The sequence below is a fragment of the Diabrotica virgifera genome, chromosome 2 (genome assembly GCF_917563875.1).
Source record: "Diabrotica virgifera virgifera chromosome 2, PGI_DIABVI_V3a".
Taxonomy (NCBI): Eukaryota; Metazoa; Arthropoda; class Insecta; order Coleoptera; family Chrysomelidae; genus Diabrotica; species Diabrotica virgifera.
Window position 1 is genome coordinate 180196402 of NC_065444.1, and position 17258 is coordinate 180213659.

Sequence of the window (17258 nt, forward strand, 5' to 3'; positions counted from 1 at the left end):
GTACAAAGTTCGTTAGGTTTAGGTCGAAGTTGTAAATGTTATATTTTATTTCTGCCTGTGTGCTTCCAACTTCTTGTTCATTCAAAACCCCAACTGCTGGTTTTCTTGCTCTTCTTGACTGTCCTCTATTTCTAGTAACCTTACGTTCCTGTTACGTCCGCCTCTCTGGTTTCCTCTGTATGTTTGATTGTTAAATTGTCTGTATCCTCTGTTCGAATAATTTCGTTGATTGTCCGTTGCTTCTCCTTCGTTCCGTTGTCCGAAGTTATTTCTTCTTCCTCTGTCATATTTGTTATGGTATCCTCTTCTGTATTGCTGCTGTCCTCTCCTATTCTCGTAGTTTGTCCTATAATTTAAGACTCTTCCTTGTGCATTTTCTTCAGTCGTATCGATCGACAAAAATTTAGATACTACTTCCTGCGGTGATGTAAAGTTACCTGCTTCCAGTATTAGCTTAGCTTTCTCTGCATTAGCGTTTCGTTTCATTCATTGTTGTTACTACTGCTTCCGTCGTATATTTCTTTGCTAAGTCAAGTGGCATTCCTTCCGCTATGTATGCTACTTTTAATTGTTCTGCTAACTCTTCCACTTCAGATGCGTACACTGCTGCATCTCTATGCCCTTGCCTTTTTTTGGCTAATTTGGCTATTAAATTCTTCGGATTATCACCTTTTAATTCTTTCTTTAGTGCTTCAGCTATCCGTGGAATCGTATCTTCTGTGGTTATTAGGTTCCTAGCCTTATTGGTGAGTCGCGTTTTTATTAGCGTTACAGCTGTGTCTTCATGACCTTCTGCCAATTTTCCAAGTAGTTCTAATGCGTCTAAAAATGGTTGTAATTTCCCTGCGCTTCCATCGAACTCGTTGGGCAATATCTTGCTTGCGATATTCAAAAATTCATTGATTGTCAAAGCCATGTTTAATATTGTTATATCTTGTTTTATGTCACCTTTTTCCTCTTTTATTCCGTCGTTAATTATTTCTTCTTCTCCTTCCTCGTCGCTTTTTCCTTCTTCTATTTCCTCATCGCTTTGTTCCTCTTCAACTTCCTTGTCGATTGGTTGATGTATTGAACTTGGAACCACTGTTCTCACATTTACTGCTTGAAATGATCGTATAACTTTGTCTCTGATTTTTCCAAAATATTTGTTGCACGATTCCCTTTGTTTGTCCGAAAGTGCTTCCCAGTTTTTCCTAGTCAATTGCGTGAACTTGTTATAAGCTTTAATTAGCTGTGTCGTCACTTCTTCCTTTATGTCCTTAGATTTCGGAACTTTTTCTTTAAGACTCTTCTGCTTTGCCTGTCTATTTCTTGTGCAATTTCCTCAACTATTTTGACAAAATCTTCTCAAGTAACTTTGTCGCTACTCATTTATACATATTTTTTTTCAGCTCCTGCACTTCTTAGCGAAAATATAAATTCGATAGTCTTACGGTGTATATAGATATGTAGTATATAGATATATAGTAAAAAAATATGGAGATAAAATAATACGTCAATATATGGTAAAAATATGTAAAAATTGCAGTGGTAATAAAAAATTAAAAAATAAATAACGTTATATTAACCCTTGTAAATAAGTAGTTAGAATAATAATTTAAATGTATTATGCATATATATCGTATATTTATGTATATATATGTTATATATCGTATATTTATTTTGATAGGTATATTTACGATAGCAAATATTAAAATCATAAAAAATTGCAAAAATGTACTAAAAATCAGTAGTCAAATAATAAATGAATAAAAGTCAGCAAGGATAAAGTATACGTTGATAAATATGTAAAAAATCATATAAAATTGTATCATTGCGTCCTACAATAACTTAATATGAGGGTAAAAAAAATCTTTGTATATTGATAAATATTGGTAATAGAATAGAATAATTAAGTAAAAATAGGTAAACTTGAAACATATATTAATGTCATTAAGGTAGCACATAATGTTTATACTTTATACTTTATATTAATCAGGAAATACCATAAAAATAGCTAATATGGACTTACCACTTTTACACGTCTTTGTTCGTATCACAAGTCCTCGCTGCACGTTCCATAGCATTGTCCATTTTCCATTGTCCCACGATGTTCCATCTCCATACTATTCCCTTTTCAGCTCCGCGTCGGCCTGATGTCTCCATCCATTTTACATACCACACTGTTGTCTAAGGTGGTCTAGGTGCCTGAACATTGACGTGTTTTCTCATTTCTCGTTCTAGACTGCTAGTTCTGAGTTCTCGCCTGGTCTTGGATCGCCATATGACAGCCCTGGCACTAAGGCTATCTTCTCCCGGTGAGGGTGGTTATCCCTTATCCGAGGGGTGGAATAATTGATACGCTTTTACTTGTTGAGTTGTTTTATTTACACTCGCATGAGCATAAGCTGGTAGCACCGCACCCAAAGAACGTCTCGTGTAGAAAGAGACACTATCTTTAATGTGGAAATATTACGTCTGATCACCAAAATAGAATGACGAATGTCTAATATAATAATAAGAATTCCCTTGTTATAGTTTTGCTGTTTATATATTTAGAAATGCCTATTCAGCATCGACCATGAAAAGTGTTTATAATTGACTCTGCAATTATTAGTGAATCGTGATCTAGGATAACAATATTTATATAATCGAATGAAGGTTGTAATATTGTTATGATGACATAAATAACTGAAAGTAATTATCGTAGATAATTACAGGGTGTTTTTAAGATATATCTACTGAGTACAGATGAATTCTTGTACAACAGGTAGGTATGAAATATACGTCAATTTGACAATTTCAATTGACAATATGATTTATTTAGGAAAGTTGTAAGATTTCTCCGCTATTCGCGCACGATCGTTTCTTGTATCCCCTCCAAGTAACTGCACACCGCGAATACACAGATTATACAACAGATGACAGAAGCTCGAAACAAATGACAATCGATGAAAAGCTCTATAAAGATGTTTTATTCAGTCAATAGTGTGCGTACTGTCAGTTAAATAATAACGTGGGCCTAACTTTTACATACATACATACTGTGGCAAATGCAGGTATTTTTCAAACTTTTGGAATGTGTTTATTTCGTAGAACAATTTTAACTTTTGTTTTTAATACATATTTTAATCCTCTAGAAATAGCGTCTAATGACTTTTGATGTAAAATAATTAGGGAAGCAGGAATTTAACAGTTTAGAATTTTACATTGAGTTTCCTATGGCCCGTTTTACGATTCACCACCCTGTATAGCTGGCTTATGGGTGGTCAAAAGTCACAAACGGTTCTGAATCGGCCACGACCCCCTTCTTAAAGCATAGAAAAATAAATTCAGATCGGTGTAACTTTCCCACACGCATACAAACGTACATATAAACATTTTCCCCTTTTTAAATAGAAATTGAGTAAAATTTGTGAGATCAGTAATTTTTGAATGGTATAACCGATTTTCAAAATTAGACATGCGTTAAAAAAGTAATGATCAATACTATCGCAAGCTGCAGAGATCGGATTTAAATTTTCGAAATTTTTGGGGAGTTTTGGGGACGAGAACGAAAAACAGACCCCAAATAGGGAGGGCCGTAAAATCCACACCCGTGGACCAAAATGGATGGTTGACATATCGATTGGCGAGTTTTTTCTTAACCCGTTCACTGCCGCTGGCTCTTCTAAGAGCTAAACACCGCGCAGATGCCAGTGCCGCTGACTCTTAAAAGAGCCGCTGTTAAACACTATTGTTATGCGGGATATTGAATTGGCACAAACGAAAATTAGTGGCAGTGAACGGGTTAAACTTGTAAGATGGGATTTGGCCCATTTTAGTTATCCAAGAAAATTCAAAAGCCATGATGACAATGTCATTGTCAACTAATCTCCATACCAGTGAGAATTTTACTGCACGTAATTTGCCATGTAAAGAAAGAAAAAGTAGGGATAGCCGTAAAATATTTGCGCCTACGCTCTTAAATAACTTGGTTTTATTATGGAATGTAATATTTTAAACTAACATTAAGATCTTTACCATTGTTATAGTATACACTCTCTATAGTTGAACATGGGTTCTATGTTAAGATTCATAGATAGGAGCCTATCCTCTCTATGATCTTGGTTCTATGTTTGGTCTCCATATTATCGTATAGTATCGTATAACATAGTGCGCCATCTGTCGACGTATAGATAAATCTCAGGCATCCCGGGTAACAATATTCCGTTTTAATAATAAAACAATGATGTGATAAAATAAACATAAGTATAATATTATGCTTTATTTTTCAGTTACGAAACTTATGGATGTGGTATCTTTAGTTCTTCAACTACCAAATTTAAATTCAGAAGATCAACAAAAATTATCATCTCTCGTAATGCAGTACTTTGAATCCTCTTTAGAGTGTTTTACTTCCGAACATAATGAAGAACTTATTAAATTTTTGTGTAATTGCATAGAACACATATTGCGTATTCATTCAGATTTTAAGTTACTTGATCCGTTTGTTGCATTTTACAAAAATTGCACAGCGAATCTTCAAACTCAATTTGCATTCCATCTTAAAAACGTATTAGTGGAATTGCTTGATAAAGAAATCGACGCTAACAGCTACGCCAGTAAAGAAATGTCCAAATGCTTAGTGTTATTCACTGATGGCGTTAAAGACAAAGACAAAGAAGAAGAAAAAAAGACTTTTATTATACCGACTGGAAGATCAGCACGCATTGCTCGCATGGGAAAGGATTCTCCTAGAAGTCCCCGCAAAGCAGGCACATTAAGACTTTTTGGAAAGGACATTGAAACGATGTCCCCACATAAACTTAAAGGCAGCCAGCTAAACAATTCTCCAGTTTCAAGTAAGAAAAATGCCGTCAACGTCGTAAAGGTGAACCAAACAGGAACAAAGCCTATCAGTGAGGAAAATTCTCAAGATTTTGTTCCAATAACTTCTGAAGTTAAATTACAAGTAAACAAATTGAACGACCATCAGAAAGAAAAGTTAAAGACACGACGTGATGACATTCCGGCTCTCTACCAAGACTTATCGCAAAGTCTAAGCCAAGACATATTTAGTTCAAAATCAAATTCTCGAGAAACTACCAAATCATCAGAGTGTGAAAGCGAAGAGAAAAAAGATAATGGCAATCCAGTTTCTCTTACATCAATTCCAGAAACTTTAAATTCAGAAAGCGACATGTTCCCTGATACGCCTAAAGTTGTATTTAACGATATTAATATTGAAAATAATGTTGATACAGAAATCAATGAACCTGAAACAACGGTTATACCTCTGGACCAAAATATTCCCAATTCAAACTTTGAAACAATTACTAAAGAAACAATTTCTAATGATCTCTTTAAATCAGATTCTACAGAAGATATTAAAAAATCAACAGAATCTGACATTATTGAATCAGATTGTAAAGAATCAATACCTACAGAAGATATTAAAAAATCATCACAAACTGACATTATTGAATCAGACTGTAAAGCAGACGATGAGGATGTACAAGGAATTCAACATTTTAAGGGTTATTCTAGAAAAAAATCACATGGTAATTCAGATAATGCATTAGAAAAAAGAAAGCGAAGTGAATTAGAAAGGTTAAGGATGGATATAGTTGGAGCCGAGAAATTTCTCGAGTCTCCTCGCAGAACTCGCGAGAAGAAACCCAAGAAAAACGTCTGTGATACTGAAAACAAAGTAAATAAGTCTGTTAAAATATCTGAAAAGTTACAAGAAAAAGAGAAAGGTGCTGAAATGTCTGAAAATACAAAAGAAAAAGATAATTCTGTTAAAATGCTTGAAAATATGGAAGAAAAGGAAAAAAGCAACTCTATTTCTGAAGTTATACAAGAAATCAACAAAGATAAAGCTGTCCAACTACCTGAAAAGAAGCCAGAAAAGAAAAGAGGTAGATCCTTCAAGATGTCTAAAACTACGGAGGCCAAGGATGTAGATCAATCTAATAAAATTTTTGACAATAAGGAAGAAAAGAAAAATAGTATTTCTGTTAATATCGCTGAAAATACAGAGGAGATGAAAATATCTCTTAAAATATCGGAAAATACGGCAGAAAATGAAAAAGACAAAGCAGCGAAAATGTCAGAAAATTTGAAAGATAAGAAAAAACATAAAGTTACTAAACAAATGCTTGAAAATACAAACGAAAAGAAAAAAGATATTTCCATGTCTGAAAATGTAGAAGAAAATACAAAAGATAAATCTCCTAAATCGCCTGATAATATGGAAGAAACGAAAAAAGATGAATATGGTAAAATATCTGAAAATACGGAAGAAAAGACCAAAGACAAATCTGCTAAAATGTCAGAAAGAAAGCAAGAAAAGAGAAAAGATAAGTCTCCTAAAACTCCTGACAATACGGAAGAAAAGAAAAAAGATAAACATGCTAGAATGTCTGAATATATTGAAGAAAAGATACAAGATAAATATGTTGAAACTCCAGAAAATCCTCAAAACACCGTAATTTCTCCTAAGAGGTCTGTGGGACGGCCGAGAAGAAATCCGTTACCACTTCAGCCTGAAGAAAAAATAATCAGTCCAGTAGCAGCTGTTCCAAACAGTGTACCAAATGAAACACCAGAAAAGAAAAGAAGGGGGCGACCTAAAAAAAGTCCCGAAGAGAAAACGAGAACAGCAAAAATTTTCGAAAAGCTAGAGTCGCCTACAAGGAGCATCGAAAGATTAGCAAAAAAACGACAAGAAGCTATGAAAAAAACTGATAAAACTCCCGAGGGCGAAAATAAGGCGTGCAAATTTGAATCTTCTCATATAAAGAACCTATTCAGAAAACTTAGCGAACAATACTCAGGTAAAGAATTTGAAAAAACAAACGAATCTGTTAATAAAACTCCAGAAAAAACGTTAGGAATCACACAAGAAACTGAGGGTAGAGGACAAAAGCGAAAAGCTCCTACAGATGATGAAAATGATGACATTATTGAGAGTTCTCAAGAGTCATTTGCTGAAATTGTTCCTTTACTAAATTCGTCTAAAAAGAAGCCAATTAGACTAAGTATTACTAAATCCGGTTCTCATTTAGAATGTAAAGTAAATATTTCAGATAATAATACTCCAAATACATCAAATTTAGTTACTGATGCTGATACCGTACATAGTAATGCTATTAAAATACCTGACAAAGCGGAAGACGAAGGTGTTAAAGACATTAATACCACCCAAGACACTACACTCACTCAAAATAGTTCTCGAGATTCAACTCAAACGGAAGATACAGTTTCTAAAGTCTCGGTGATGACAGATAGCACTATAACACAAACAGCCAGAGAGGATCCTGTAGAAGCACTAATCGAATCTCCAGAACCTCCTCAAAAGCCTAAATTATCTGAATCTGAACTAATTATGTGTCAGATGGATACAATGTCAGTTTGCGGGTCAAAAGAAACGATTACGGATAACAAGGAAATGCAAGACCGATTGGCATCTCCCGTATCACTTAATTCAGTTGAAGATATACTTGGTAAGTTTCATTTTTTATTGTTTTTTTTTTTATTTACTAAAACCTACTTTGTAAAAATAATCCTTATAGGCGAGCGGGAGATACCCCTAAAATGACCAGGTACTGCCCACGGAAGGCCGAAGGGCTAATTTTATTCATACTTTATATTTTCGAGTGTGCTGAAAACAAAAATGAGTTTTATTTTGTATTTTATGTGGGGGAACATTGTCAAAATCGCAATTTTAACCTAAAAATAAAAAAAAAATCACGTTTTTTGCGTTTAACTCGCTACAACTCTGTTCAATTTTAATATTTTTTTCTGAAATTTTTACAGTATATAGCTCTAACATTTCTGAAGACAACTGTACTTGTTTTAAGCTTTAATTCTTATTCTGATAAAGGTTATGAATTTTTCAAAGGGAAAGGTACGGATTTGTGCATTGCAAAGTTTAATCGCAAAAGTTGAGTGACGAAATTTAAAATTTAGCCTTTTAATCACGTTTATGTTAAAGTAGAGAGTACAAAGAAGTTTTCTGGAAAATTTTTGATCAAAATGTTTTATAGAAAAAAACTAGTGCAACTTTTATTATCGACATTAGAAATCCCCGATATAACGGTTATTTTTCGAGATACTGACTAGTGATGTAACGAATATTCGTATTCGCTTTCGCGAGTATTCGCATATTTTTGCATACTCGCATTCGTATTCGCATTCGTGAAATATTAACAAAATTGATTTTACCCGCGTAACTGACATTCTATTGAAAACTGCATTTTATTTTTTAGCGTCGTCCCAAACTCCTGAGTCTGGTACTCCCCTAAGCACACCTCAGAAATCTCAGAAAATTCCAACATCTCCAGTTACAGCTGAAACACCAAATAGGACAAATGAATTACTGGATAATACGATCAACATTTCCCCTATAACTTCCAGAAGTAATTCCGAAGAAGAGATTTCAGTAGAGGTGCCCATCGCTAAACCTCTAGAGTTTCTTGAAGTACTGGAAGACGAAATAAAAACTCTAGAGCAGGAAGAGATGAATAATGCCAGTGAAGAAATAGATGACGATATTGAAGGTGTAGATATTAGTGGGAAGTTTGCCAACGAATTGCCGAAGGATGACACTTTTACAGGTACGATAAATCATAAAATTTATTTTCTTTACAAAGCGTTGATAATATACTCATGGACAAAAATATTGCATATTTTATCTTCAATCGTTATTATTTGTTTATTTTTTTATCTTGGAAATGTTAAGTATTTTTTTTATTTATTTATTTATCTATTTATCTATTTATTTTATTTATTTATTTATTTGATGTATTTTAATTTATTAGAGATAAATAAATGGTTAAACATAGTCTTTATAACTGAATATGCAATAATGTAACAAATTAACAAACATTGCATAGTATGGAAAGTGTGCTTTGGCGACTTGACAATTCTTGTTTTGTTGAATTGTCAGTTGGAGAGTTTTATTTTTCGATTCTGCAGTTTTCTTACCGATATGCCACATTTAAGTGAGGTAGTATGTGCTAGAATTGTTACTTTATGAAATGAGGGTTACAGACAAGAAGATATTGCGTGGATAGCGAATATCCATCAGTCAACTGTTTCTCGTATAGTAAAGCGATACAATGAGACTGGTGAATACAAAAGGCGACCTGGTCAAGGACGAAAAAGATGTACAACGCCAAGAGATGACCAATATTTAAGACTTAAATCTTTGCGAAATCGTACACTTACAGCTTCTTATCTCAAAAATGAGTTACTGATCACAAAACAAGTTAATGTGAGTGCCAAAACTGTGACTCGAAGACTTAAAGAGGTTGGTTTGAATCCAAAACGGTCTGCCAGAGTTCCACTTCTTCTACCACGGCATAAAACTTAAAGGTTGCACTTTGCAAGAGACTACGTTAACTGGAACGAACATCAGTGGAGAACAGTTCCTTTCACAGATGAAACGAGGATACAATTATGGAAGCCAGATGGACGTGATCGAGTATACAGAAGGTATGGGGAACGTTTCACATAATGTAATCTTGTACAACATATTAGTTTTGGTAGCGGTTCCATAATGCTATGGGGTGGCATTAGTTGGGAGAGTCGTACGGAGCTTATGGAGGTGAATATTCGAATGAATACTGACTGGTACATACGGAACATCCTTGAAGAGCATGTTTTTCCTTATGCCGGCTTCATTGGGTATGATAACTTTGTGCTAATGCATGATAATGGCCATGCACATACCGCAGGAACAGTCATACAATACCTTGAGGATGTTGGAGTTGAAGCTCTAGACTGGCCACCAATGAGCCCTGATGCAAATCCCATAGAACATATATGGGACATCCTAAAAAGACGTATACGAGCAAGACATCCAGCTCCAAACTCAATTGCAGAATTAAGAATTGCTGCACAGGAAGAATGGAATCGACTTCCGCAAGAAACCTACCAAGATATTCTGCGGAGCATGTCTAGAAGGATGCAGGCAATCATTAGAGCTAGATGAGGAAATACTAGGTACTAAATTGTTACAATGTTGCCGTAAAAAATTGTTCTATTGTCGTTATTGTTTCTTTTTCTAATTAAATGTTATAAGCAAAATTAGACTATTTCATTAATTTCTCTACAAATTAGTTGTGACTCCGCAATATGCAAGTTACTTGACAATAAATATACGTAGGATAGTTCAGCTCAACTTATTTAGCAATAAAAATTACAAAAATTTTTAAAAGGAAAAAGATATACTTCAAAAATAAAATATGCAATATTTTTGTTTGTGAGTGTATTTGCAATAGAGAATTGAATATTTACTTGAAATAAGAAAGGTGTAATATCTGTTGCTGTCGCAGATGAACCGTCAGTAAGAAGTAATACCAGACTACAGCCTATCTTCTTCTTATTCCTCTTCATATGCAATTCTGCTTGTTCATTGGCGGATTGATACCTCTATGGAAGGTTGTCACTCCATCTTTTGCGCGGTAGGCCGATACTTCTACGATTTTCGTACTTGATTTCTCACTTCTTTGTCCTAGCTCGACAGTATAATTCCAAGGTATTTTAGTACCATCACCTTTTCGATACTGATGCCATTAATTTCTATTTTACATTTGCTTGGTTCTTTGCTGATTACTATTGTTTTAGTTTTCTGAGATGAGATTGTCATATTAAATTCTTTTGCTCTTATGTTAAATCTGCACATTAATCTTTGTTTAAGGAGAACAGTGCCTACGTTCCTTCTGATGACGCTCCAATAAGAGCAGAAAACTGCAGTTAAAGGGACTGGCTGCACTCCTTATTCTAATTAAAAAGTAAGATTGTTTTTCCTTCGTATTGCAGCCGAATATATAAAAATGGTACACACATTTTTATTTTAATCTTTGTTTGTTGTCGGCTGCTCAACAGAGTATTTTTACTTCTTTGTTTCCCATTATGTATCGTCCTCCTTTTTGACGATTTCATCCATGATTAAATTGAAGAGAATAGGGCTCAATGACTCATCCTGCTTTATTCCACTGTCTGTCTGTAGGGTCTGTAAGTTTTCCATCTGTTCTGATTTACATTTTGTTGTTTTGGTAGACGTTTTAAAAAACTTTACGGATTTTAGAGAAACTTCTCTATTATACAGAAGATGGATTTCATCTTTGAGTCTTAGCAAGAGAAATGCTGGTCTATTATACCCTAGTGATTTTTCAGTAATATACTTTATGACTAGTATTGCATCTGTACACACAGACTATAAATCTGGAAAAAATTAGAGATTAGATTAGATGAAAGTATGTTTTTACTTCGCAGAATAGTCTTTTGCATGTAGTCTTTTGATCTTCAGATCCAAATTTATTTCCCACATACATAAATTCGCCTATGTTTAAATAATTTAAATAAAACTTTTACTTTTGCAATGAGACCCAGTCGTCTGTTTATTTTGTAGCTGGGTAAGTTTTATTGGGAATTCTTTGAAGTGACTGACGTTAAGGGGGTAGGCGCAAAATCTTGGTCCAATGCTATTTGAATGCATTCAATTTGTTTCGAATCCTGAAAAAACTAATAAGTGTTTTTGAAAAATTTAAACGCAGGATGAAAGATTACATTATTACCGAGTGCCGAAAATCCCTGCTATAATGTTTATTTTAATAAGTTAAAGGGATGAATTTTCACTTTACAAAAATGTAGTGTGATTTTTAATTTCAAATATTTCATTCAAGAGAAACTTTTTGTTTATTCTAAGGCTCTCGGTAATAATGTAATCATTCATGCTGCGTTTAAATTTTTTAAAAATATTTATTAGTTTTCTCAAGATTCGAAAAAAATTAATGTATTTAAATAGCATTGGACCAAGATTTAGCGCCTACCCCCTTAAACGTGTATGACGCTATACAGTGAGCACGTAAAGGTCATAAATTCATTTTGTCATGAATGGGAGATTTTGAAAATAACTCCCGAAATAGGTCGATTTTTATTTTTAAATTTCGTTTTTTGGCACACTACAATATATAATATCATACCAGTGACGTCATCCATGTGGGCGTGATGACGTCATCGATGATTTTTTTTTTAATGAGAATAGGAGTCGTGTGCTAGCTCATTTGAAAGGTTATTCAATTCTACTTACCTCTATTCTGTTTCACCCCTAGCAGTGACCTTGGGCACCAGGTGGTCCGGGGGTCGGTTCTGATGGCGTATTCGTATTCAGGGACCCTAAAAACCGCATAGTAATGTATTTGCATGTATTCAGTGCCGAAAACCTTCGAAACTCCAGAAGATGACGTGCCTTAGTAGTGACTGTGGGCATCAATTGCTTCGGGAGTCAGTTATGATGGCTTATTCGTGTTCAGTAACCACAAACATCCCTCGTATAATCTGTTTGCATAAATTTAGTACCGAAATCCATCGAAACTCCAGAAGATGACGTAACCCTAGACCTCAGGTACTTTGAGTGTCGGTTCAGATGGCGTATTCGTTTTCAGCAACCTCAAAAACCGCCCGAGTAATCTATTTGCATCAGTTTAATGCCGAAGACCCTCGAAACCTCAGAAGATAACGTACCTTACCAGTGACCAGAGCTGGGCAATACCCGGGTACAAGTACCCGAATTTTGTACTCTGGGTACATTTTGGGTACTCAGTACCCGATACCCGAGTACATTTTCAATAAAGTACTCGGTACTCGTACCCGTAACATATGGGTAAAATACCCAGTACCCGCGTTTATTATACGAGTACATTTTCCGAGTACTTTTTGCAGGTTTAAACTTGTCACTGCATGTGGAAGACCAAAAATAGCAACACGCAAAAACGATACTGATACGCAGCCAGTATCAGTCCATTGTGCTACAATAATTAATAGCTCTCGAACAAATGCTCTAGCTGATGCTAAACTTGGCTATCTTTGAAAAATTAGTTATCTTAAGAGTCAATAAAATTGATCATTGAACGTGAGTGGTGTTATAGTGATTATAATTAATCGATGATTAATTTGTAAAATTCTTATTTTTTTTATTTTAGTTGGAATTGTACGGTATTTTATGTTTTCATTGCTCATAAATAAATATGTTTTTCTACAATCACTTGATAAAGAAGACTTTTTCGCTTGTCAATGGCAACGAAAAGTTGACGTTTACTGAGTACCGTCACTTTATCATTCTAGCGCGTAAAGTTTGATTTTACGCGCGTTGTCCGTAGCAACCGTACAACCATACAATACAATCACATTGAACATTCAAACTGATAGATATAAAAGTTAATGTTATGACATTATAATGACAGATATAAAATAGCTACAATAAAGTTAATGATTTAAAAATACTTTCATTTTATTAAGTGATTGTAGAAAAAATGTATGTATTACAAGCGCAAAGTGGCATTATTGCTTTAGAGTAATTACCGCTCTCCGCTACGCTTTGAGCGGTAACTTTTACTCTCAAGCAATAATGTATCACTTTTCGCTCTTAATACATAAATAACTATTAGAGGTGCAGAAATAATTATTACTAGGCAGCGGTTTTTATGCTAAAAGCAGATTGCTTGCATATATCGCCTATTTTAGAACTTTACCAAATTTTGCATATTTTTAAAGAAACATACATATAATATTATGTGTCTATTTAAAAACATTTCTGTCCATACAAAAAAAATTCAAAAATTTTTTAATTCAACACAAAATATTTCCTTGCACATATGCAGTCGTATCTTTTCGGGAACGACTAATTCTCCGCCTTTTCGGTTTTTCTTAGAAAACACCCGATCTTTGCCCACAAGACCGCATAGTACGACGTCATAAAATTATTGTAAGGATCCGGAAATTCGGATTTATTTAAATTTTATCACACTTAGTAGGTATAATTTTGGCGATTCTTTTAAATAGGTACCATATTGTTAAGAGAATATTTACACCTCTAACCATCCTTTTACGATTCTTTGACGGAAATTTAAATATGATTTAAATCAGGTCCCGTTTTGTTCGTCGAATAAATAGTATTGACCACCCATTGAGAGTAGGTATCTATTGACCACCCGATTAACTGCAAAGTCTTTCAAGCCGATAAGATGGGATGTTATTGTTATTAAAGAGGATACATATTATTAAATGTATGAAAACACCCGTTGGTTTTGCTAATAATGGGTATAATGCTAATGATGGGTAATAGTTTGCTAAACGGGAAAGTAAATCAGCCAGTAAAATTAGCCACTTTTAGTCGGTCAATCCGAATGCTTAGTTGTTGTGTAAAAGTACTTCTGTTTGTGAATAGTGCATTATGCGAAAAGACTCTAGCCTGGTTTATTCTTTACACCAACGTGGGTTTTAACATTGCTTTTTTCCTCTTCTTTCTTTAATAAATAATATTTGACTGCTTCCTCAACTTTTAAAGTTTAAACAGTTTGAAAAAGTACGTGTTATTGTCGTAGATACCATCTCAGCGAAAATTTTCGGTCACACACGTCAGGACAGAAATATGTCAGGACAGAAAGTCAAAATTAAAAAAAAGCGAATCGAAAGTTGTTCATTTATCCATTGACAGTAGAAAATCGTTTGAAACAAATTTTTATATGTTAGTCATATTGTGTTTTATTCTAAATATTTCTAAATAGGTACTTTCAAGATTCTACCTGTTGCGTACCTATATTATATAAAACATAATGTTTTTATTTGAAAGATAATATTTTTATAAAACTCACTGAATAAAACAGAAAATATGTGGTTTCAAGAAATGTGCATTCTTTGAATTTTTGTGCAAATCTTGTGCATATTTCAAATTTTTTACTGCATATATGTATGCGCATATTTCATCAAAATTGATCGCATATAAATCCGCTCCCTAATTATTACCTTCTTACTTTTTTTCGGGTGCTGTATTCGAATGTACTCGAAATAAGTACCCGAGCAATTCGGGTAATTGTACTTTGAGTATTGTAGTCTGAGTACTTTTTTTGAGCAATGTACTCGGTACTCTGTACTCGTTACTCAAATATGAAAAGTACCCGGTACTCTGTACCCGAGTACAATTTATCAGTACCTGGCCCAGCTCTGCCAGTGACACGACATCAGGTGCTCCAGGTGTCATTCTGATAGCGCATTCGTGTTCAGCGACCTCAAAAATCTCCCGAGTAACCAAATCTGGCTCTTAATATATTTATTTTGATATGTTTATGCACTCTTGAGTGCATTTTATGCACTTTAAAATACCATTATGCATTTCCACCCATTTTTCTGTAGTAGACTTTTTCCCTGGCATCATCCTGAACACAATGCAGAAAGTTGTAAGTCTCTAGGTGCTGTATTTAAAAATCGATTTATTCCGGTGTTTTTAGTGCTAAATGCCCTGTTAAGTAGTGTAGGCTTCTGATAATTGCGCACTGGTTTCTTGGCCTATAGTTAGGGTTACCATACGTCCGGATTTCATCCGGACAGTCCGGATTTGAAAGACATGTCCGGATTGGCGTCCGGATATGAGAAATGTCCGGATTTTTTTCTTTACTAAAAAAATGAAAAACACTTGGCCCAACGGTGGACACTTTCATTATGCGCAGCACCTAGTTAAGTTGGTCGCACTGCTTGTCAACAGCAGACGAGCAGACAATAATCGGTTGACAACGAGTTGAGTCTTCTAAAAAGTACGAAAGAAGAACAGATAACAGATCAACAGATGAAGAACAACCTATCCCTTGGCCCAGTACAGACTATGTTTATACTTTTTTTTCATGAATGTTTTTAAGTTGTTTGTTTTTAATTAAGTAAAAATGTATTAAACATAACGTCATTATATATTTGCAATTTATTATTTTTACTACCTTTTCTATTTTGAAAATTATACTGCGTTCTAACCATACTGCGATATAAATAGTTTTAACTTATATCGAGAAACTACGGTCGTTTTGATGTAAATTTGTCTTCCTCAGAGCCTCCTTGACAACAGGTAGACCTAGAAATAGTACCATCGGAGAATGGAGGGAGACAGATTTAAATCAAAACGAAACCGTAGATTTTCTTATTTTACTAATGCCATACTCTGTATTAGAGTACACATACTCGTTTCATACGGGTTCTCTGAACCGTAAATTGGAATATTTTCCTAACGGTGCCTTTTGGCATTGTCATACCTGGGTTAAACAGAGAACTTGAATCGAGTCGAAATTCATTTCACTTATTCCCCGTTAGAGGGCGTTCTAACCATACTGTGATATAAATAGTTTTAATTTATATCGAGAAACTATGGTTGTTTTGATATAAATTTGTCTTCCTCAGAGCCTCCTTGACAACAGGTAGACCCAGAAATAGTACTATCGGAGGATGGAGGGAGACAGATTTAAATCAAAACGAAACCGTAGATTTTCTTATTATACATTTATTTGTTTATTAGCACTTATTTTCCCTTATTTTAAAAATGTACACGCCACCATTCAACTACACTCGTCTCTCGTCTCGGGCCCCTCCAGTATCATTTTTAAGCGATACCCTAACAATCATATTGAATTTCGACTATACATAAACTGTGGTCTGGTATTATTTATTTCTATGACTGTAGCAGATATTATTAATAGCCATATCACATTAGTGAAAGGTATTTTTTTGATGGTTTTTAAGCCCTAAAGGCATTGCTACCATTTTTTTAGATGAAAACTCTTCTGATGATTTTGATCCTGCAGATGCTTCCAGTGAAGCTGAAATGACTCCTTTAGAAACAAGTGAAAGTAAAGACAATGAAGAAATTGTACAGTTCAATTCTGCCCCTGAGACAGAACTTAACGAAGAACCGCCTATTCAGAATGGTCAAGTGTCAACTACAATAAATATTACCTCCAATAAAACATTTAAGGGACCAACAGCAATTCAAGAAAAAGCTTCTAAAATCCAACATATATTCCATACATTTATGTCTCAAAAGCATATGCTAAAGCGGAAAATAGGAAGTACATCATCTCCGTCGACTTTAAGAATAAAAAGATTAATGAACAACGTCGGACAAAAGCAGAACGTTCCAGAAGTAACTGAAACCTTTAATGAAGAAGATATATTGACGTTTTCGAGAGAGATACCCAGTCCACTTGCAGTTCCTCGAAGTAGTATACTTAAAAGGAAATTTACAGATAGTAGTGATACCGAGAATTCTCCATGTCCAAAAGTAAGTATTACTGATTTCTTTATTGTATATCAATAATTTGCAAATAGATAAACACAATCAGTCATCATCTTCAGTCTTATCATCATCTTCTTCTTGATGTACCTATCCGTGACGAATGTTGGCGATCATCATGGCAATCTTCACTTTATCTGCAGCAACGCGGAAAAGCTGCACAGATGTTGTGTTG

At 34.5% G+C, this 17258-nt stretch overlaps 1 protein-coding gene across 2 annotated transcripts in view; it reads left to right on the forward strand.

Moving 5' to 3' along the window:
• LOC114335848 (telomere-associated protein RIF1-like) overlaps positions 1-17258 on the forward strand; it is a 102263-nt gene that overhangs the window by 61109 nt on the left and 23896 nt on the right. The window contains exons 8-10 of one of the 2 annotated variants that reach the window (XM_050642958.1): positions 4257-7469; positions 8235-8582; positions 16563-17071. In XM_050642958.1, coding sequence (XP_050498915.1) covers positions 4257-7469; positions 8235-8582; positions 16563-17071 — 4070 coding nt within the window. The remainder of the gene's footprint in view (positions 1-4256; positions 7470-8234; positions 8583-16562; positions 17072-17258) is intronic. The other variant, XM_050642959.1, reaches the window with a different exon arrangement.